Source organism: Gymnoscopelus braueri (genome assembly GCF_963280865.1).
Source record: "Gymnoscopelus braueri genome assembly, chromosome: 18".
Classification (NCBI taxonomy): Eukaryota; Metazoa; Chordata; class Actinopteri; order Myctophiformes; family Myctophidae; genus Gymnoscopelus; species Gymnoscopelus braueri.
This window is the reverse complement of record NC_137618.1, coordinates 16,467,793-16,492,513: the sequence shown is the minus strand read 5'-3', so window position 1 is coordinate 16,492,513 and position 24,721 is coordinate 16,467,793. Positions and strand designations below refer to the sequence as shown.

The 24,721-nt window shown below is 42.2% G+C and overlaps 1 protein-coding gene across 1 annotated transcript in view; it reads left to right on the top strand.

The window, feature by feature from the left end:
* The window catches only part of igfbp2b (insulin-like growth factor binding protein 2b), a gene marked incomplete at both ends in the record, with an annotated part of 44,216 nt that extends 19,870 nt beyond the window's left edge, over nucleotides 1-24,346 (top strand). Inside the window, 3 exons of the mRNA XM_080457322.1 lie at nucleotides 9,055-9,209; nucleotides 18,552-18,692; nucleotides 24,209-24,346. Coding sequence (XP_080313448.1) covers nucleotides 9,055-9,209; nucleotides 18,552-18,692; nucleotides 24,209-24,346 — 434 coding nt within the window. The remainder of the gene's footprint in view (nucleotides 1-9,054; nucleotides 9,210-18,551; nucleotides 18,693-24,208) is intronic.
* Nucleotides 24,347-24,721: the final 375 nt, after the last annotated feature.

The following is a 24,721-nucleotide window of genomic DNA, read 5'->3' as shown; positions in this document are numbered from 1 at the left end:
AGGGTCTTTAGTTGTGATTTAAAAGAAAAGAAATAAGAGTGGCAGCAGACCTGCAGTTTTCTGTAGTGTACAGTTTGACAAGGCAGACAATCCCAGATTTTGTATTATTTTTAAGGCAAGGCAAGGCAACTTTATTTATACAGCACTTTTCATACACCAAGGCAATTCAAAGTGATTTACTGAATAAAAATACAATCCGAGTGCAACAATGCACTTTAAAAAGAAATGGAGAATATAATCGATACAATTAAAATAAGATAAAGGAGCATATAAATTATAAAAATACTCCCACCTTTGATACAAAAAATGATAAAAAGTGACAGCACAGCTCATTTAAAGCCCAGACAAGACCTAGATGTCATTGGGTAGAGTAAGCAATGTTAAATAAATATGTTTTTAACTTGGACTTAAAAACGGCTATGTAGTGTGCAAGCACCTTTGCATACCTGCAGTACTTTTTCATGTCAAGGACCCCCAACTTGACACTGATTGGCCCACGGACCCTCATTTGAAAAGATATGCCAGGCAGGAACCCCCATAAGAGAATATTAATACGGCTCTAGCAGTGATTCTCAGCCATTTTAATTTCAAGGACCGCCAGTTTGACATGCATTAGGCTACGGACCCCCATTTAATGGCATTTATATCTCTGGGACCCCAATTTATATTGTAAAATCTATGTTAGTTTAACCAAATGGACCCTAAGGGGTCCATTTGGTTCCATTTGTACACTCTCAGAGTTACAGACCCATAAGGGTCCATTTGGTTCCTAGCTATCCATTATTTAGCTGGGGACCCCTTGGAACTCCCTCAAGGACCCCTGGGGGTCCCCAGACCCCACTTTGAGAACCAATGACTTAGACCCACAGAGACTTCCGGCTCCAGAGTTACTTGAATGACGAGGTACTATTGACTGATTGATTGAATACTTTATTCACTAGATTGTTAACAGTAACAGGTTGTACTGTCAAAGGTTAAGCTAGACGGATAAAAAGCACCCAGGGGGCTTGTTTCCATTGTGGTACATTGTACTCAATTCATCAGGCGTCGCTGTAAACATTTAGTCCAACGAGGTGTATCCTGTAGTGCTATTTTATACTTCCTGCATGGCAGATGGACTATTCAGTAAGATGATTTATTATTAGTCAAAGGAAATAGGCCTGCAGGCTGGTATTAATGGGGAAAGTGCATACATAGTTAGTCATTGTTTATGAATTGCACTTGGCCCACTGAGAATGGTTATGGTAATACATTTTGGGGGGGGGGGGGGCGTGCTCTTATAGCATTGGACTCGTGTTCTCAAATTCTACCAGAACCCGACCCTACCCGACCCCACCTGAAGTTTTTGGGCCGGGCCTGGACGAAAATGTATGCTAATTAGTCGTCCGGGCAGAGCTTTTTTGGAGGGGGGTTTGGGTGGTTTTCGGCCCTAACATTATGGTAATTGTTCGGGCTGGGCCCTGTTCGGGTCGGCCCAGATAGGGCCCAGTTAGGGCCGGGCCTTAATTTTCAGGCCCGTTGAGAACTCTACACTACACCCCCTGGGTAAACTGTATCAAGGTAACTCCACAGGGTTGTTAGTGAGTGAGCGTAAGTGTATTGCTGCTGTGCCTCCCACAGTACATTTTGGAGATTACATTAATCCCCAACTCTTCCCACGCCGGAGCAGCAACATAGTATTACAATCTGAGTACAGAACGCTCAGTCCATTGCCTCAGTTATTGTACACACACCCCAGCATCCTGTGCTGCAGCAGAGAAAAATACTACTGTTATTTCCAGGTTAACATCACTAAATGTATGTGTGATAGCAGAACTCTCATGAAATCAGAACCAATCTTAAATTGTATACTTTTCTTTTTTCTTTGTATTTCTCCGCTGACATAAATCACAACATATACTCACAATTAAAAAATGTAAAATGGTAGGATTGCTAATACTATAATACTACTTTGCCTCAGTGTTTTACTCTAGTCTTTTGAAGCCCCTTATGGGCCATACTGTGAGGCTAATTATGTCTTGAATCGCCAAACGTACCCTTTTACTCTTCGTCTCTTATATTCTATAAACTCCAGTACGACCACCGCATTGACAACGGTTTCCCCTTCAGACTACAAAGTCTGTATCATTTGGCGAGCAGCACAAGGCCACGCACAGTACAGTAGAGAGCGCGGAGAAGTTCAAGAGTTGAAAGGATCCCCTAGCTAGACAATACCTTCTTCATTATTCAGTTACTTTTGTCCATCTGCCAGCCGTGAAGCCATTGAAGTGGTTCGGCCTTGAGAGAGAGAGGAGACGTTTGCGCGAGAGCATCGGTTTGAAGTGGGGCCACTTTCTTGGAAGTGCAAAGGGGGAAGGCTTTTTGGGACCGCTCTACTGTACATGATAACAGTGCACTGCAAATACATTAATGTGAAGCAACGCTGGAAAGACATTACTCATTCAGTGTTATGAGAGCGCTGTGAAAGCATTGCTCAATGGCAGTACCCCTTGCCAGCGCTTCAACAGCTTGGGACAGGTAGTTTCTATGGAGCTTGAAGACAGAATCAACAACACTGGATTGAGATGACAGCTGTTGGCTGAAGACGTGTTTTTTTTTCTTCTTCTCTCTCTCTCTCTCCCCTGGAAAATGGCCTCTCATGTGTTCCTATAGCGTCTATAGAAAACTAGGTCATGAACACAACCACAGATCACGGCGCCTTAAAAAAAAAAAAAAAAGGATACCTTGACATTTTGAATTTTAATGCTGTACGAGTCTCCGCCACCGAGGACCAGTTTTCGCACAGTTTCGCATCTGTATTTGCACTTTAGCGTAAGTGGAAAACAGCTTGTTAACGTTGTCAGCGTCAGCCTCCCTTTAAGCCCTGCTATCAGTGTTCAGTGGTGTTAACAAACCATGTTAACAAGGATGCTGGCAAGCCATTTTAGGAGAACATAAAATAGTGGAAACTTTTTTTTTTTTTGGTTCCATGTGGTGAGAAGTGTTCCTCCATGAAGTTCTATATTTAATTTCAGAATATCAAGATACTGTATCACTTTAAAGGAATAGATCACCCAGAAATGAAAGTGATGTCATTATCTATACTCACCCCCCCGCATGCCAGTTGAATCACAGATAGTTTGAACAATTGGTTCTTGAAGTGGGGTCCAAGGGGGTTCCAGGGGGTTCCAGGGGGTCCCCAGCCGAATAAATTAGTTGGACCAAAGGGACCCTTATGTGTCTGTAACTCTGAGAGCGTACAAATGGAACCAAATGGACCCTGACGGGTCCATTTGGTTCCATTTGTACGCTCTCAGAGTTACATTAACACTGATGATACTATACAGTGTAGATTGGGGGTGCCAGAGATCAAAATGGTATAAAATGGGGGTCCGTGGCCTAATGCATATCAAACTGGGGGTCCTTGAAATTAAAATGTGTGAGAATCAGTGCTATAGCTGTGAACATTTTCTCTTACGGGGGTCCCTGGCATATCTTTTCAAATGGGGGGTCAGATCTACAAGCGCGGCGAGCTTGTAGATCTGCTATTTTTTTTTTTAATCATGAAAGTTTTTGAAAATCTTTTAATATATATACATGTATACATTTTTAACTCAGATCTTTGCTTCTGGGGGTCCCTGGAACAAAATATGTTGAGATGGGGGATCGAAAATCAGTAAATGCTTTCCTGGATTGAACTAGTAATGGTTCGTAACAGTTGCTGTGCACAGGCATTCTGGGTTGACAGTATGGCAAGTCCAGAGAGACAACTCTGTCCCATTGGATAACTGTCTGCTTGTATCTAGGCCTACATACAAGCAGGAACCGTGCAGACTTCCCTGAATCTTGTAGTGATGCAGTTATTCTCAACAGTCAGCATCTTTGATATAGCTCTTTGAATGTGCTCACTTTTGGAATAGTTTTTCTTTGGCACCCACGAATGACAACGGTCGCAGCGGAAATGCAAAGATTATCTCATCTTTATAAATATCCACCAGTCAGTTTGCTTGCAGAAGTTGTAGTCTGTTGTATAGTACAAATGTACTTAACTTTAACCACTAAAATGCTTTATACTTAGTAAACTGGACGTGTCAGCTCTCCAATTGGTCCTCTTTTTCCCCCCCATCTACACAAAATCTCTTCGCCAAAGACAGCAGATCCACAAGCTCACAATGCGACATGTTTGGGGAGAGTACAAAATGTGTTCCATTTGATTACGTTCGTACACTCTCAAAGTTACACATGTATAAATGATGTCCTCTGACGTTGGAGTTTTGCTTGTGATCCAACGTACTTGCGGGTCACGCTGAACACGCACATTACAATGTGATGTAATTACAAGTCACTTACAGTAGTATCTCCTGGAAATCTATTTGACGGCCTGATATTGTTTCAGTATAATTGACAAGTGCACAAGAACACCTCCTACCTAATTTACGCACAAAGTTACACCTGCAGACACACACCTGCATTCTTACATGTGGATTAGTGTGTGTGTGTGTGTGTGTGTGTGTGTGTGTGTGTGTGTGTGTGTGTGTGTGTGTGTGTGTGTGTGTGTGTGTGTGTGTGTGTGTGTGTGTGTGTGTGTGTGTGTGTGTGTGTGTGTGTGTGTGTGTGTGTGTGTTTGAGCCTCTCTGAGTGTGCGTGTGTGCACACTCAGAGAGGCTCACAGACAGACACTCACGTGCGCACTCTCACAAGTCTCAGAATGTGTGTGTGTGTGTGTGTGTGTGTGTGTGTGTGTGTGTGTGTGTGTGTGTGTGTGTCACTGGGCGCCTCTCCCTCTCAGGAGTGATTTACAGCCTCTGAGATTCTGCTGCTGTTTGTTCTGGCCTAATTACAGATAAGACTTGGGGAAGCATAGTCGCATACGCACACTCACACACGCACACACACACACACACACACTCACACTCACACACACACACACACACACACACACACACACACAAATGCAATTTTTTTTCAATGTTTGTAATTTTTTTACCCTAACCCTGAAGCCAAAAACTTGTTGATGGACTATTCTCGGTGCCCAACACTGGCGTGCAGCTAACTATAAATCAGGCATATCTCTAACCGTAACCCCTAAACCTGACCTCAGAATGCCTACTACTAACCCCAACCTGAATATTTTCCTAATTGTAAGCATAACTCCCCAAAAGCCTTTATTTAAACCATAAAACAGCCATTTCTCTGGTGAGGAGCTGGAAAATGGTCTTCACAATGTCTGTTTTCAAAATTCCATTTGGGGACATTTTGTCCCTTGCAAGTACAGTTGTTTGTGGAATGCGGTTGGTGGTTCATCTGTAACTGAATACATTAAAAAAAAAAAATGTTTTATTTTATTACACAATACTAAAAAATACTAAAACTAATAGCATTTTCAAAAATAAAAATTAGCAAAAACTAGCAAATCTGTTTTAAAAAGTAATTAAAACTAACTGAATTAGAAAAACAATATTCAAAACAAACTAAAATGAAAAATCCAAAACTATTTTAACCTTGGTCCTCACAAATATAGTAATACAAGCACACACACACACGCACGTACGCACACACACACACAGAGAGCCTCTGGCAGGTATAGTATAGTTCAAGGAAATCCCTTACTCAGCAGGAACAGCAGCCCTCAGAAGTACTGCCTCCACATGCGTCTGCTCTCACCTCCCATGACTAGCAGTCGACGCTAATACGCTAAACACCTTTTTGTTTTCTGCTTTTTCCCCTCAGGAAATGCATCAGACCTAGTCCCCCGGGGTCCTTAAGCTCCCCCGTCATCACACCTAGGATGCAAAACATAGCCATTTAAAGATTTAAATTATTCTAAAGTGGATGGGAATTTGACTGCGTCCCCATCACAATGATGACTATAAACACAAGGCAGAAAGGAAAACTATAACTAGATGTTCCGATTTCCCTCAGAGCAATGTTTTAAATGCAATAATGATAAAGCGCCCTCCGCCAAGCAAAACTGAGCTCTCCTCTTTGGAAGGGACAGGACCGCCATGGCTGTGTATAGAACGATATCCTAAATGGTGTGTGTGTGCTTTAGCAACCATGGGTCATTATGCTGTTAGTAGTTGTACCTGTCATTTATACTTACTGACCTAGTTTTACAGCCTAACATGTCATGTTCACGAAGTGAAAATCTGTTGGGCTTTTCTCTCAGTTGTCTGCGTGTAGTTTCAGACTTATACCACCTAAGCCCCATATATTTTGTCGTACGACAAGTGGCGAGTGTCTATCTGTCTGTCTGTTCGTCCGTCTGTCCGTCTGATTCCCAGACTTGTGGTCCGGTGCATGCTGGTGGGCTGGTGCGGATATTGCGATATTGCGCTCCCAAATAATTGGCAAAACACTGAGCTTGTATTGATTACTAGGCTGGCCTACTCGGGAACGATGCAAGTCGGAAACGATGCAAGTTGGAAACGATGCAAGTTGGAAAAGTCTGTGTTCCTTTTTATACCCGTTATGGAGATTTCTGTATCCGTCTGCCTGTGTCCCTTTTATGCCCATATATGGAGTTCCATGTCAGCCGTAAGATTGGCGGATCTGGACAACCGGATCGCCACATAATGCGTGCCTATATATGGGTGTGTCAGTCGGATCCGGTGGTTCAGGACAAACGCCTATCCGACCGACTGGACGCCGGGCACTGCGCTACCTCAGGTCGTCTGCGACACGCGGGCCGAGTTTGAAGTCGATCGGTCAGACGGACCGAGATTTCTCAATAATATAACATATAATAGATATTACAAATAATCATGAAAATAATACATATCATTTTCCCAAACCTTGAAAAATTAGTTTTCATTGTGATACCATAAATAGGAACTTAAAGTATATTATGTTACCTTAAGTTACTTGGTCCATGCCGGATTGATTCATTGATCATTAAAATAAACATCCTCTTAAAATACCACCCATCCCATTTGACACAGTCGGCCCTGAGCCAGACACTGCTCTATCTATACAGTATCTATCTATTTGTTTAAGGACTATTACAGAAAACATGTTGAAACCTATGCTGTGTTTAGAAGAAAAACACACACACGGTATCCTCATGCTACCTTTACAAACCCACGCAAGCCATTCATGGCACCACCTACTGTATCAGTCATTAGAGTGAACATTTGACGCTGTTCCCGTGGTGATTACCAGTGGTGGAAGAAGTACTCACAGCACTTTTTTTTAAAGTATCAATACCACAATGAAGAAATATACAAGTATGAGTCAGGTATACAAAATGTACTTGAGTAAAAGTAGAAAAATGTATTGACATCAAAATATAGGGTGCACTTAGATGCCTTGACGTTGAGTAGGTAAAGACTACTTCACCTACGTCTTACCAGGAATGTCTTACCAGGTATTCCTGGTAAGACATTGGTTAGTCTTACCAGGAACTCCAGGATCCAATTCCAGGAATGACAACATAGCATGTTAAGGAGCTGTTATTAGAAAACAACAGTTCTTAAGCAGCTTGTGGTGGAAGAATAGACAAATCACTTGTGCGTGCGTGTGTGTGTGTGTGTGTGTGTGTGTGTGTGTGTGTGTGTGTGTGTGTGTGTGTGTGTGTGTGTGTGTGTGTGTGTGTGTGTGTGTGTGTGTGTGTGTGTGTGTGTGTGTGTGTGTGTGTGTGTGTGTGTGTGTGTGTGTGTGCAGTATATGGATCCGTAGCATAATACGCACTGAAGATGACAAGGGGCAATTCCACATGGCTCAACCGCATTGAGTGTAGGAGGTGAAGAGGTCAACCGGACGTATGTGTGTGCGCGTGACGTAACAGCTGTCAATTAATCACAGTACACTGTATCAGGAAGCTCCTTGTACTGACCTCATTCATGGGCAAAAAGTCACAAATATCTGATGCTGAAGGGGCAGTCCCACTTTTGCACCTTAACCTTAACCACATGAACCCTATATAGCATTCCTTTTCTGGCCATGTCATAATAGGCAACCATACTGCAAAAATAGCCAACCTACAAGCTCACACGTTGAACGTATAGATCAGATATTTTCAGCGAAGAGATTTGATGTAGACTTAGAGGGGAAAAAAGGAGTAATAAAGACCCCTGGGGGACCCCGGTTAACAAAGTATATAAGTGTTTAAATCTGTAAGTTAAATACTACATTGTGAGTGTAATCAGAATGTTTGCCAAGAGGCTAAAGCCCTTTTTTTTTTTTTTACCATTTCCTGACGAGAGCGGCAGAGCAAAAAGAAACATTGCACCATCATTATGTTCTTTGATCCCAAATATTTACACCCCTATATTAAGCCTATTACTGTAATCTAGTACCTTAAAAAAAGAAGATTGGTTCAGGCTATGTCAACTGTATTGTGTTTTTCCGCTTTGTTAAACACTTTGAACCTGGTGTCCGTAGTTTGGTCGTGTCGTTATAGGCGAAAGATTTTCTACGATTTTCAAATAATTTGTATCTTTTTCAAAACATTTCAAAAATGTAAAAAAAATGGGGAAATTGCAGATCTAAAAGCTCACACATTGTGTGCTTGCAGATTGGCTGTTTTCTTTTTTCGGCACACAACAACAAAGTATAGGGCTTAAAAGAAATAAGAGTGGCAGCAGACCTGCAGTTTTCTCTAGAGTACAGTTTGACAAGGCAGACAATCCCCGATTTTAACATTTTCACATCACAGTGTGACATGAAAATGTCCAACATCACGTAGTCAAGGCAAGGCCGCGCTATGAGCTTGTATATCTGCAAAAAAAAAAACAATCGTGAAAATGTGTGCAAATCTTTGAATATAGTGTTTAAAGCGAACATTTTTAACTCTATTTTTTGCTTCTGGGGGGGGTCCCTGGAACAAAACATTTTGAGATGGGGGTCGGCGGCCAAATACATATTATTTTGGGGGTCCTTGACATGAAAAAGTCACCACTGACATAGAAACATATGTTTTTTCAGAATACTGTTGGGATTTAGAAGACATTTGTAGAATCGGAACCTCAGGCCTTAATGGGGTTAATGATGGAAGCCTTAGTTGGAAGGGATACTTACTGTATGTGTTTGAATTGTGTGTGTGCGTTTGTGTTTGTGTTTGTGCCGCCACTGTAGAGGTGCATGGCACTGAGGGTCCGCCCAGGAGACCCGCTAACACCTGGCTGTGGCCCAAGAAGTCTGCAGTGGAGCAACATCAGAACGAACGCAAGAGCAGGATGAAGACAAACCCTCAAGCGGAGGAACCCAGGAACCCCCCCAGACCGCCCCAGGTCAGTACCAAAACACTACCTCTACCTCCATATCTCCATATTCTAATTAAATGAACGCCCTACTTGATCACACTACAGCGTCACACAAAAGCATCAAAAGTAGCAGATATGCAAGCTCGAAATTGAGCTTGTAGATCATTCAAATTAACGGAGCTCGTAGATCATTAAAATGAACACGCTTTGAAAAATGACCGTGGCCCACCCCATCTGACCACTTAGTTAGGCCATAGTGTTGATTTTGACAGCAAATTTTGATTTAGTTTTAGTCATAGTCTTGTGAATAAAATTCCATTTAGTTTTAGTCATATTTTAGTCATCTGAAATGTTTTAGTTTTTGTCTCGTTTCAGTCGACAAAATATCATAAGATTACAGTCGACTAAATCTACAGTTGATTTAGTCGACTATAATGTATTCTGGCGGTGCCTTGATGGCGTCGTAATGGCTGATTTTACACTCGGTTGCATGCTGAAAATAGCCGATCTACAAGCTCACAACTGCGACGCGTTGTGAGCTTGTAGATCGGCTATTTTCAGCATGCACACCCTAGCGCAACCAACCATAAAATGACTCGTCTTTTAGTTCTACTGGATCTCTTCTCCACTAGTCTCTCTCTAACATTTTAGTCTAGTTTTTAGTTGTTGACGAAATTGGCAATATATGTAGTCTTAGTTTAAGTCATCATAGCTTAGTTTTTATTTCGTTTTTATTACGTTTTCGTGTTAGGCCACAAACGCTTTTCGAGATATTCAAGTGCCCCCCCCCCCCGATCCAGAAAAGGTTGAGAACCGTAACTTTGGGCTCTGAGATTTTTACTGTGTCACTCTGCACCTCTGCAGGGTTGTGGTGTCTCCCATTATACTGTTACTAACTGCGGCACCTCTGCTGATAATAATGGAGAGCCCTACAGTCACATGGCAGAATGTAAGAGAATGTTGAGTGTGTGGGTGTGTGTGTGTGCGTGCGTGCGTGTGTGCGTGTGAGTTGCATCACTGATGTTTTGACATGGTGGCGTGAGAAGTGAATGCAGGGGTCAATGTCTTATGTTTGCATGTTGTTCACCTCCCTGGTACATTGGTGCCCTCGTCTGGACGCTCACCCAAACACACTGTGCTGTACGCACACAAACGCGCGCGCGCGCACACACACACACACACACACACACACACACACACACACACACACACGCTTTTTTACAAAGATCAATAAATGCTGGAATACAATTGCTGTCAAATACTTAGTGTTAACTGAGAGTGTACAGTATGTAACCAAATGGAGGTACTACTGGATAAATGAACACATATGATTTTACTGTGAATAATTTACTGTGTACAATTTTAACGGCCAATCTATAATCAATAAGCAAGTCACTCAAAACTTCCTCTGACTTTGGAGTTTGTTTGTTAGTTTGTGATCCAACGTGCCTGCGGTCACACAAAACACACGCACACTTTAATGTTATATCAGTAGGATGTAATTACAAGTCACTTACAGTAGTATCTCCTGGAAAATCGAACCGATGGGCCTGATAGTTCAGTATAATACACACACACACACACACACACACACACACACACACACACACACACACACACACACACACACACACACACACACACACACACACACACACACACACACACACACACACACACACATAAGTAAACAAAAACTGAACCTTTTACTGTGACAAGTCAAAATTTTCTTTTTTTTATACATTCATAGGTTCACAGGTTCGATATAGTGCGCCCCCCATCTAGTTATTACACTGGCCCGGGCGCAGTCCGAAGAAAGAGAAAAGAAAGAGAAAAAACATAGGACAAGACAAAGAAGACTAGACTAGGAAAACAAGAATTCAGTCACACTGTCAGTCAGTCACAACAGGAGGGAGTAGAGGCTACACACGCACACACGCACACACACGCACGCACACACACACACACACACACACACACACACACACACACACACACACACACACACACACACACACACACACACACACACACACACACACACACACACGCGCGCGTGCACACACACACACACACACACACACACACACACACACACACACACACACACACACACACACACACACACACACACACACACACACACACACAACCTAGATTCAACAGCTATTAACGATCCATGATACAATACAACAGTATACTATACTATAATGTCATGTCCAAAATAGGGACACCAGGATGAAAGTGGTAAAAAAAAAATCACAAAGGCTAATGAAACACGCACTTGCGTGTGAGGTGCTGGTTTAGAAGTGATTATGAATAAAATAACAAAACCCACACACTAATATGCTCCAGTTATCCATTTATTCGAGCCAAGGCACTTTGTCAGGTCAAACTAGAGTTTGACCTGACAAAGATCTGTTGCTCAAAATTATACCAGAGTATATATCGTCTCTGTCGGCTAGTAACCTCATATGTCCAAAACTGTTACTTTTCACGATTCAAATTCAAAAATAGCAAAAATAGCAGATCGACAAGCTCAAAATGTGTTGCTTCGCGCCACGTTTCGAGCTTGTAAATCTGCAATTTTTTATACTTTTGTGTGACGCTGGAGTATGATCAAGTAGGGCGTTAATTTACGGGGAAAAAAACACAACAATTTAGAATATGGAGACGAGAGGTTTCTGCCCGACAGCAACAATATGAGGGTGTGCATTTTATTCTTCTTCAACAAGTCTTTCTTTTGGTTCATTTTCGTCGTTGACACATTTCCACTCTAGTAATGAAAATCAAAAGGGCTTCAAATTAGTTGAACCCGCGGAGCATGTTTTGCTCGTTGAATGAACTGTACTGTACACACATAGGCTGAATAAACCTACTGTAATAATTGGTCACATGGAGCTTCTCCATAAAAAAAACATGTGCCATTGTTTTGCTGTCAACGGTGGAATGTGTGCATCGCCCGTTTAATCCAATTCTGGATAGATTTACACCCCTCCCTCCGTCCTCATTCACTCGTTCGCGGTGGTAAACGCGCCGGCCAGACGAAATCAAATCAATTCTTGGAAAAAGATTATTCTAAATACAAAACAGAGGTATGTTTTGTTTTTAGAATAATCTTTTTCCAAGAACTGATTTGATTTGATCAAACACAGATATCCCTCTTTTTTTTCTTCGTCATGCAAATGAGCGTGGGCCCCCTGCAATGGGGAGGTGGGGGTGGGGCTGAGGAGAGTGGGGGCCCCCGTGGAATTATGTTCCGACCTGAGGAACAATGATATACATGCCCACATTTTCTCCCCCATTTAACTCACTCTCTCATGGCAAAACAACAAAACATACAACGAGAGGGGTGCAAAACAATTAACAAGACCTATAGAGACAACAAAGGGGGTGAATGTGCTGGTGCATGGGCTGGGGGGGGCAGGGGGCTTCAGGCGGCTATAGTGTCAAGCATGGACGCGCTGCGTTGCGTTGTGTGCGGTCGTAGAATCAACATAATGCCGCTGGGGGTGTCGTCAGTGTGATGGTGACACATTCCACATGTCTTCATGGGCTTGATGAAGACGCCGCCATATCCTTTTTTTTGTTTCATAAATAACGTCACTGGTTTGAAATGCGGCAATGGTCAAAGGTCACTTAAGGGAAACAATGAGGAGCAGGCGGTTTGTTAGCTTGTATCTACAGTACACTTTTAATCACATGAAACCCTATAGCGACAAGCATCCCTATTCGCGGAATGTCCTAATTGGTGAACAATGGGTAAAAGATAGCTGATCGCTCGCACGCGATCGAGCTCGCGACGCATCGCAGCGTGAGCTTGTAGTTCGGCTATTTTCTGTGAAACTGATTTGATGTCGAGGGGAAAAAGGAGGGGGCCAAGTATACTGTATGTGAGCTTGTAGATTCGGCGTAGAGATGTGGTGTGGAGGGACTAAAAATCACGTTTAGCACATGAACACAAACGAAGCAGGCGGAAAGTTAAATGTCTGTAATCATGTTATATTACCCTCAATATAAGTTCTCTAATGCAATACAAAGCAATAGGTCATATGGTGCTGTCAGCGATCCTTCTTCACCTCTATATGGTGAAAAGGGTCTAAAAAAATCTCAATTTTATCACATACAAAGGATAATTCGGATTTATATCTTGACCAGGTATAATACATATACTAAACATAACTATATACCACATAAATGTATTTATTCAACCTTTAACTCTTAACATACATACAGCCAGAGCATCTTCCATCACAAATGCACGTCTTTCCCACCTCCCCAACTGGCCACAGAACATTTATATACATGATCACTTGTCAGACCGTTGGTAAACACAAAGGGGATCACTGTTCGTCGTCCAGAGAAACAAATATATAACCGGAGCTGTCCCTTCCATTTGTTAGACCACGTTGTCTCGCCAAACCCAGGGCAAAACAAGGCAACTCGAGATACAACCATTTCCAGGAAACCAAATAAACAGGAAGTGGACGGAGGCGGAAATCTTCGGATGACGTTATTTTCCGGATCCGGGTGAGTGGAAAGTGAACCTGATCACTCGGGTGACAGAGAACAGCGCAATCTTTTATAAAACAATTAAAAAAACAAAATCTCGTCTTTCTCGTCGACGGCAGGCAAAGAGTTAATATCCTCTGAGAAACCATTGAGGGTGGATACAAGATCAACAAATAAAATCAGTTAAAAAATCAAACATAATATCAACACAATTTATAATGAGATCTGTATGAGATCAACAATATCTGTGGAAATACAACCATACAAATCAACATAACAGAATTATTGCGACAGAGTCTGCTCTACGAAAAAATAATAATACTAAAAGCAGTCTTTCCAAGATCAGACCTGGCACCAGGCACCTGAAGAACCAGCCAGATAGTCACTGCCAGGAGCCAGTTAAAACTGGACCGCTGTTCCTTCATAACATACAGTAGATGTGATATACGATGGTAATTGTCTGACCCGGTACACATACCAACGATTATTGCGTCTCTCGGCCAGAGAAGACGAACCGATCTGATCTTATCATATCGTCTACTGTCGGGTAGAAACCTCATATGTCCAAAACTGTTACTTTTCAGGATTAAAATAAAAAAACAGCAAAAGTTGCAGATCTACAAGCTCAAAACGCGTCGCTTCGCGCCGCGTTTCGAGCTTGTGGATCTGCTACTTTTGAAACTTTTGTGTGACGCCGTAGTATGATCAAGTAGGGCGTTAATTTACGAAAAAACACAAAAGTTTAGAATATGGAGATAGCAGGTTTCTGCCTGACAACAACGATGTAGAATACAGTGGTGAATATAAGACTTATCACCAGTAATACATATTAGAGCTGAGAGATAAACACAGTCTAAGGGCGTAATACACTTTTAATGTATAGTATGATGGAGTATAAACCAGGCTTTTAGTGTGGAGGCAGAAGCGTATGTCTGTAAATTATATCTCCATAATCCAGAACTGATAGCAAAGTTGCTCCAACAATCCTCTTCCTACAAATCAGAGGAAAAGCTGGTTTTACTCCTGTATAAGAAGCCAGTCTTTTGTCATAATTTCCCAACACCGTTCTTGATGTGGTATTTGAAAGTAAAATTGTCATAGAGCCAGATGCCAAGATACTAGTGTTCTGCAACTCCTTCCATGTTATAGTATAGAGAATGCAGATTAAAGTCGTATATCTTTCTGAATCTCGAGAAAACTATGAACTTGGAATTGCAAGATTTACTTACTTTAAATGTCAGTTTAAACACGAGACCTATATAGCGTCCCTGTTCTGCAAAAGAATATTGCTGATAGCGTTGTGAACATTGTGAGCTGCTATTTTAGAAAGTCTGAACATTTAAAAAGAACATTTAGTACTTTTATTCTTGTACTTTTAAGTATCATTTTCATTCCAATACTGTCTTGCTCAAGTACAATTTTGAATACAGGCCTTTTACTTTTAACAGAGCACAGTCTATCACACACACACACACACACACACACACACACACACACACACACACACACACACACACACACACACACACACACACACACACACACACACACACACACACACACACACACACACACAGTATCACACACCACCACGTGTGTGTGTGTGTGTGTGTGTGTGTGTGTGTGTGTGTGTGTGTGTGTGTGTGTGTGTGTGTGTGTGTGTGTGTGTGTGTGTGTGTGTGTGTGTGTGTGTGTGTGTGTGTGTGTGTGTGTGTGTGTGTGTTAGACTGTATGCCTATATATGGGTGTGAGTGCATGCTGTAAAGCGCTAATTTGGTGTATTTCTGTGTCTGTACTGTGTATGTGCGCGTATGTTTTTGTTAAGAGTACTGTAATATCAATCAGTGTTTTTCTGTGCACATGTAGACTGTGTGTGTGTGTGTGTGTGTGTGTGTGTGTGTGTGTGTGTGTGTGTGTGTGTGCGTGTGCGTGTGCGTGTGAGTGATATAGAGAGAGCACGATGTGAAAGAGAAACGGTATGAAAGAGAGAGAGAGAGAGGCCTTTTCATGGATATTGTGTGATGTGTGATAAGGTCCATGGCAGAGCCTGCCTTCTCCTCTGCCCTGCTCTCTCATCTGCAGCCAACTAATCAGAAGGCTCGGACCCCTTTGATCCCCCCACTGGCAGCCTGATACCCTAGCTGTGTGTGTGTGTGTGTGTGTGTGTGTGAGAGAGAGATTCTGCTCAATCTCTGCCATAATAGCTAGCCAGCCAGTCTGTGTGTGGAATGATACACTACGTTGTTTCTTTAAAAAAAATGGGATTGTGTCATTTTAGATTTTTGCTTTGCCTATTCAATAATAGCAGATGTACATGCTCGCAGCGGGTCATTTTGTGCCATACTGAGAGCTTGTACATCTGCTATTTTTTAACATAAAAAAAAAGAAATCTTGAAAATCTTCTCTTCTGGGGGGTTCCTGGCACACAAAAAAAAACATATGCGGGTCCGCAGTCAAATACATAGACCTAATCAATTTGGGGTCTTGACATGAATAAGTTAGAGCAGGGGTCTTCAACCTTTTCAGGCCAAGGACCCCCTAACTGAGAGAGAGATGAAGCAGGGACCCCCACTATATATTACATAAAATTGTGTTGCAGATTAAAGCTTTTCATAGATGTTGGATTCATGTTAATGTGTATTTTCAGACATTTAACGACTTAAACCGTCAATACTTAGTAAACTTTCGCTCTGTACCTGGTCTGCTCTTTTTTCCCCTCTTTGCCGAAAATTGCCGATTTACAAGTGAGCTTGTAGATCGGCTATTTTCGGCTAAAGTTGTCCATAGAATAGGGATGCTAGGGTTCAAGTGGTTAATGTAAAAAACACAATGATCCTATCACACAGAGATTTGGCGGACCCCCTGTAGCAACTCTGAGGACCCCCTAGGGGTCCCCGGACCCCCTGTTGAAGACCCCTGAGTTAGAGAACTACTGGTTTAGAAGGCATTTGTAGACTCTGCCTCAGGTCTTAATGGGTTAAGATACATTGCACCTCTGTAACATTTGAATCGCATGCTGCATCGTTTCATTGACGGATGAAAAAAAGGCATGAATCGGTAGCCTGTGCATGTGAATGCGTGCGTGCATGTGTGACTGCATGGGTGTGCGTCAGTGAAAGAGGAGAGAGTGAGCAGTATTTGTGTGTGCCTGTGCGTCCATGAGTTTCTCTCTCTCTCTGTGTGTGTGTGTGTGTGTGTGTGTGTGTGTGTGCGTGTGCGTGCGTGTCTGTCTGTCAATGTTGCCAGAATTTGTGATGGAAATAAGTAACCTGGTCTATGAAAACAAGCCCAAAAGAAGCGACTTGCACATGAGCACTTTAAACCTTCTGCTTTTTTTTAAATTGGCCGATCTACAAGCTCACAACGTGTCGCGATGCACCGCGTTGTGAGCTTGTAGATCTGCTATTTTCCAAAAAATCATGGGAAAAAGATGAAGGATTGGAAATATTTTTGACACAAATCTGATACGGGGGATCCCTGAAACAAAATATTTTCTGATGGGCAATTACATATTAATTTAGGAATGTTCAAATAAGCAACTGCACTTTAGAAACGCACCCCCAAAAACCGTAACCTTCAACTAACCAATATTTACAAGCGATGTTACAGAAAAACAAGCCCAAAGTCGCTTATAATAAACGGATATGGCAACCTGTGTGTGTGTGTGTGTGTGTGTGTGTGTGTGTGTGTGTGTGTGTGTGTGTGTGTGTGTGTGTGTGTGTGTGTGTGTGTGTGTGTGTGTGTGTGTGTGTGTGTGTGTGTGTGTGTGGCGCCGTGACCACCTGGTGAGTTACACAGTCCAGGCACTCATGCCCACCTCCAGCAGATTAACATCAGTCACACTGCATGACCTCTCTCTCTCTTTGCAAAGGTGCACCTCAGAGAAAGCTTCTGTATTTTGTGACACTTTTTAACCTCTCAAAGACCTACATACTTCATTGTACGATGGAAAAGATTTTTAAAATAAAGCTAAATCGGCCGATCTGTACGCTCACAAGTTCACAACACTTGTAGGCCGGCTATTTTCACAATTTTAGAAAATTTTGGGAAACTTTGGCTTATAATGTCATGCCCAAAATCATAAATGAAAGACATGACAAGACTGTGTGTTTTTTTTCTTTCTTCTTACACATACTTGTGTGTATATATTTTTTTTCTTGTTGTTGTTTTATTACCTTTATTGTATATTACCTTTACTGTACGTCTGTTTTCACTCCATATTTGCATATTTGATCATATTTTGTATAATTTTTTCTTGATATGTACTTCTCTCCTGGGGGTCCATGGCACAATATCTTTTGAGGTGGGGGTCCGCAGCCAAATACATATTAATGTGTGGCTCCTTGACGTGAAAACTTGTGAGCACCACTGGTATCAAGTATAGTATTTGTACTTGGTATTACCAGTGGTGGAAAAAGTACTCAAATTCTTTACTTAAGTAAAAGTACCAATACTGCAATATAGAAATACTTTGTTACAAGTAAAAGTCCAGAATTCAAAATTTACTTGAGTAAAAGTACAACAGTATTGGCATCAAAATGTACTTAAAGTACCAAAAGTAAAAGTACTAAACTATTTGAAAATAGCCGATCTACAAGCTCACAACGCGTCGCGTTGAAATAGCCTAGGTATATAATTGGGCTGAAGTGGTTAATGTATATTTCATGATATCATAATTTATATCTGAAAAGTAACTAGTAACTAAAGTTTTCAAATAATTGTAGTGGAGTAAAAGTATTGGAAATACTCAAGTAAAGTACAAATACCTCAAAATTGTACTTAAGTACAGTACTTAAGTAAATGTACTTAGTTACTCTACACCACTGAGTATTACTTCTATGCTTCCATCCTTTTCAGAGTTCCTGTCAGCAGGAGCTGGACGACGTCCTGGAGGAAATAGCCAAGATGACCTTCCAGGATAACAGAGGTCCACTGGAGAACCTCTATGAGCTCCACTTTCCCAACTGTGACAGACAGGGATACTACAACCTTAAACAGGTGAGCCGTGGTGGTGGTGGGCACAGGGCAGTGGGTGGTTGTAAGTGAGTATATATTGTGGGTTTCGGGGGCAAGTGCCACGCTATGAGCTTTGTAGATCTGCTATTTTTGAAGGGAAACAAATCCTGAAAATGTCTGCAAATCTTTGAATATCTATATATTTTTTTTAAGCGAACATTTGTAACACAAATCTTTGCTTCGGGGGGGGGGGGGGGGGGGGGGGGTACATATCATTTTGGGAGGTCCTTGACCTGAACATTTTTGAGCACCACTGAAATTATAGCAACATACGTTTTTTTCAAAAGACATTTGTAGAATCCCCAGAAGCAACAAGATTTGAGTTACAAATGTTTTCTTTAAATATATATATATATATATGTATGTATATATATATATATATATATATATATATATATATATATATATACATACATATATATATATATATATATATATATATATATATATATATATATATATATATATATATATATATATATATATATATATATATATATATATTCAAAGATGTGCACACATTTTCACGATTGTTCTAAAATAGCAGATCTACAAGTTCATAATGTGGCACTCGGTGCCGCGCTTTGAGCTTGTACATCTGCTATTTTTGAATAGCCAAAATGACACAGATGCGTTCCCGGATTGAACGGGTTAAAAACGCCATTTTACTCAGCATGCTGGCCCAGCCCTAAACACAACCTAACCTCAAGGCTTTAATCCAGAATTTATTTTAATGAATACAAATTTAATTCAACCAATTAACAGAACATAACTACTAGTGCATCTGCGGCGGTTGGAGGTGGTCTTCCTATAATCTTCCATTGAGAAATTAGAGACCTGTAGTTCTGTCTGAAGCCCATATCTCCCCTTTGCCAAGTGCGGACGTGCTTCTTGGATTATAGCGGTATATTTCCGTATTCCAGGTACTGTATAAAAGTTGCGTATTACAGCTTTAACTTTGAAATCCCCCACGCAATACACTTAAACTGACCTTAAACTTAACACCTCATCCTACCCTTGAACCTAACCCCTAAATGCCTAACGCCTACCTAATTGTTTTCATAATTTTTATTGTAACTTTTCTTTTTACAAGCATTAAAATGACTATATCCCTCATGGGGTATAGAACAATGTCTCTACACGGTCCATTTGTTCTGGTTTCACTATCCTCGTGGGGCCATATGGACACACACACACACACACACACACACACACACACACACACACACACACACACACGCACCCACACGCACCCACACGCACACACACACGGCAGGAATGTGGGGGTAACGTCATCATTATGGGTGAGGCAACACTGCCCCCTACAACAACCCCCACCCCAACACAGAGACCCCCCCCCCCCCCAAACCCCCACCCCAACTTCCTCAACATAATACACACTTAGATGGGGCGATGTTGTCATCTTAAGTGAGGCAACAGTGTCGCAGCCCGGGGTTACAAGGCAATAAAAACGTGTTTGCGGAGAGAGAACCAGAGTTCATGGGAAAACGTCTGCGCAGCGCAGAAAAACCATACAGCTCCCAATTGGGAGATAGAAAACTTTGGAACGATGCTAGTCTATAGAAATCAGAGCATGGGTCAGGCAGGCAGTGTTAACCACTTAAATCATCATCTACTTTGGTGAACTTGACCATACTTGGACCGCTCTTTTTCCTCCTCTACATCAGTGGTTCTCAAACCTTTTCATGTCAAGGACCCCCAAAATGATTATGTATTTGGCCGCGGACCCCCCTCTAAAATATGGTGTTCCATGGACCCCCAAGAGCAAAGATTTGAGTTAATGTTCGCTTAAAAGAAATAGAAATAATCGAAGATTTTCCCCAAAAAAATAACGACTTTTCAAAAATAGCAGATCTACAAGCTCATAGCGCGGCACTCGGTGCCGCGCTATGAGCTTGTAAATCTGCTATTTTTGAATAGCCCAAAGTATAAAAGGTTAAAATTATTGTGATGCTATATTAACACTTTTTGCTGGGGACCACCTGGAACCCCCCCCCAAGGATAGGGGCCTGGCTACATTGGTTCTCAAATGTTTCGATTTTCAAAAGGACCCCGTAACTCCGAGAGTGTACATTATTGGTTCCTTACTGTCCATACCTGTATAGGGTCCATTTGGAACCCCCTCAAGGAACCCTCCCAAGGACCTTGACCTTTGACCTTTTTCAGACAAAGAGTGTCATGCAAAGGTATAGCGGAAGTAGCCACTACAGGGGTTCTGATGGCCTAGTGGTTAAGGCGCGTACCACATACTGTGTATATAGGCTCTAATGCAGGTTCGATTCCCGTGCCTGGTGACCTTTCTTTGCGTGTCACTCCCCATCTCTCTCCTGTTTCCTGTCATTCTCCACTATACTATCCAAATAGAGGCAGAAAAGCCCCAAAAAAATTTAAAGCCGCTCTACAAGCTTGTAGATCTGTTATTTTCGGAACATTTTTTAAAGTGAAAATTCAACTGGTTTATACAACCTATGCCAAACGTTCTCTAGTTCAGGGTTTCCCAAAGTGAATGCTATGGCACCCTAAAAAAAAGGGGGCGCTCAGTGGAGTGCATTTCTCCACCATGGGTGAGATATGACGTCAGTCTTTTTCAAAATCTGGAGTTCCACAAGCTCCAGACTGCATGGCCTCCAAGTATGACTCCAGACTGGCCATAGCCTGGAGGGAGTGTGGCTCTGACGTTATGTATTCACAATAAAAAGCATAGTTATCGATGACCCGATGAGAAAAATATTCTGGGATTGAGTCCCTTGGGCTTGCTGGCAGCGTGTGCAAGCAATTTGACGCTGATTGGTATAGTGCAGTGGTTCTACCTTTTCCATTTCTAGAACCGCCTAGAGTTCTAGAAATATTTGTGTCTCAGAGTTACAGACTTGTAAGGATCCATTATTTGGAACCCTCTCAAAGAACGCTGAGGGTCTCTGTCTGGATCCCACTTTGAGAACCACTGGTGTAGTTGGTTTGTGAGATTAGCCACGGACAGGCACACTTTGGCTATTCGAAAATAGCAGATATACAAGCGCATAGCGCGGCAACGAGTGCCACGCTACGAGCTTGTAGATCTGCTATTTTTGAAAAATCTTGAAAATGTGTGCAAATTGAATATATATATTATTTTAAAGCGAAAATTTTTAACTAAAATCTTTGCTTCTGGGGTTCCCTGGAACAAAACACGGACAGGCACACAGACAGGGCCGAAATCACCCCCATGCCTTCAGCTGGGGGAGATAACAAATAAACTGGAACGGGGTGAAAACAAAACCCCTCCCAATCCCACTGGCGGAGGAAAGGAAAAACAAAACAAACAAAAACAACAACAACAACAGAACAGCCTAAATTCATCCTGATTTCATACAGTAGGGTCTGTAACCACCTTCATCCTCCTCCTTATCGTTGTCATGGCCAGTGGTATTGGCATATTTACTCAAATAGTTCTAATACTTCTACTGCACTACATCTCAGAGGCAAATATTGTACTTTTTACTCCACTAAAGTTATTTGACGAGTTTAGTTACTTTGCAGATTTCGATTACTATTACATAACTAATTAAGCCCTATTTTATACCTCAGCATTTCTTTTTTTTATTCTGAAAAAAAGGTTTAGTACTTTTCCTCTGGTAACTATACTTTGATGCTAATGCCTTTGTACTGTACTTTTTTGCTGAAGTAATACAAGACACTTACTTGTAATAGAGTATTTCTACATCGTATTTCGTCTCTGTCGGGTGGAAACCTCATATGTCCAAAACTGTTACATTTCAGGATTCAAATTCAAAAATAGCAAAAAATAGCAGATCGACAAGCTCAAAACACGTCGCTTCGCGTCGCGTTTCGAGCTTGTAGATCCACTATTCGATACTTTTTGTGGTGACGCTGCAGTGTAGGGCGTTCATTTAAATACGGAGATAAGAGGTTTCTGTCCACGACAGCAAACGATATATTTGGTATCGCTACTTTTACTTAAGTAAAAAAAATAAGAAAACCTGAGTACTTCTTCCAGCACAACCACTGGTCACAGGCCTTTTCATCGGCGCTCTCACACAAACAACAGCATTGTTGTGGTTCCAGGAGACTCAGTTCCCAGGGCACAGCACACTGTACCTTCCATAACATTCATGAATCCCGCCTTCCCTCGCCGGGGTAATTACCGTAACTGTCACTTCTTTTTGTTCTTCCTCATCGAAGGAAGAAAATGGAAAGACTAAAACCACCCCCCACACCCCCCACCCCATAAACTCTTCATTCTTTTCTCTATTCCCCCCCCCACCCCCCATCTCTTAGCCCCCCGTACGCGCGGCATAATCGGTGTCCGCTTCAATTATGACCTCATTTTTAAGGGGGCCGATGGAAGAGGCGGTCTCGGCAGGGGGGCCTGTGTGTGTCCACTGGCATGCCTCGCTCTGTGTGTGTGTGTGTGTGTGTGTGTGTGTGTGTGTGTGTGTGTGTGTGTGTGTGTGTGTGTGTGTGTGTGTGTGTGTGTGTGTTTGCATGTGCAAAATGTGCCTGTCGTGGGGTGGGGGTATGACCTGACCATGGGCTGTTATTGGGCGGACATTGCCCCACCCCTCCGTCCCAGCCTTCAATCTCGTCCAATAATTGCGCCCCCCCCCCCCCCCGCGCCCCTGATAGACGCACACATACAGACACACTTGTACCCAACATATTATTATCATGGTCGCTGTCGTCGGGGCAGAAATCCTTGTATCTCCATATTTCAATTCACGCCCTACATCATTATATAAGAGTGTCGCTTCAAAAGTTGTGAAAATGTCACATTTACATATTTTACACTTTGGCTATTCAAAAATAGCTCGTAGCGTGGCACCGAGTGCCGCACTACGAGCTTGTAGATCTGCTATTTTTGAAAAAACGGGAAAATGTGTGCAAATCTTGGAATATATATTGTTTTAAAGCGAACATTTTTACTCAAATCTTTGCTTATGGGGGGGTCCCTGGAACAAAATATTTTGAGATGGGGGTCTGCGGGCCAAATACATATCATTTTGGGGGTCCTTGACATGAAAAAGTTTGAGCACCACTAATATAGAAACATACGTTTTTTTTAGAATACTGTTGGGATTTAGAAAACATTTTGTAGAATCGGCTTCGGGTTTTAATGGGTTAAGTGTGCCTATAGGTTTTTATGAATATTGAACCGCTGAAAAGTATTAACAAGAGCTTGTGAATAAATAATAATAATCCATTTCTTGAAAAGGGACAGTTTTGGACATACAAGGTTTCTGCCCCGACAGTGAGGAGATGTAATGATGCCACACTGTACTTCATGCATCATTTAAGACCCCCCCTCCACACATTCCCTCCACGCATTTCTCCCCTCCCAGTATTTTCCAGCCTCTCTTGTTTGTGTATGTATTACTCTCTTTTACTCTCTCTCTCTCTCTCTCTCTCTCTCTCTCTCTCTCTCTCTCTCTCTCTCTCTCTCCCTCCCTCTCCAGTGCAACATGTCCACTCACGGCCAGCGGGGCGAGTGTTGGTGCGTCAACCCCTTGACGGGGATCCAGATTGCGGCGTCGCCCAAAATCCGGGGGGACCCCAACTGTAACCAATTCCAGGATGACCTCTGGCCGCAGCCCACGGCCATAACTCTCCGCCGCTAGAGCCGCTTCCGCTCTCATCGCTCACGCAGAGATTCTCCGCTGGGCTCCGGAGCTATCTAGGACACAGTGGTCCTCAGAACCTTTTCATTTCAAAGGACCCCCATATAGTCCAGTGGCTTAAGGCCATTTTTAACCGTTACGAAAGTGGATAAAAGGGCCACATTTTTGCACGAGGCTTCTTTAGGACCTATTGATGATTTCTAGCCTAACAAAATCAAGTTACAAAAATCTAATAAAAAAAAACAGGCCGATTCACTCTTTGGCCTATAACTTTTGAACCGTAGGGGATACCGTCAAAAATAATTTTTTCCTGGAATCCTTGGATCATGACGCAACTTCAAACCCGGCACACACGCTATGTCTTTAGTCCAGGGA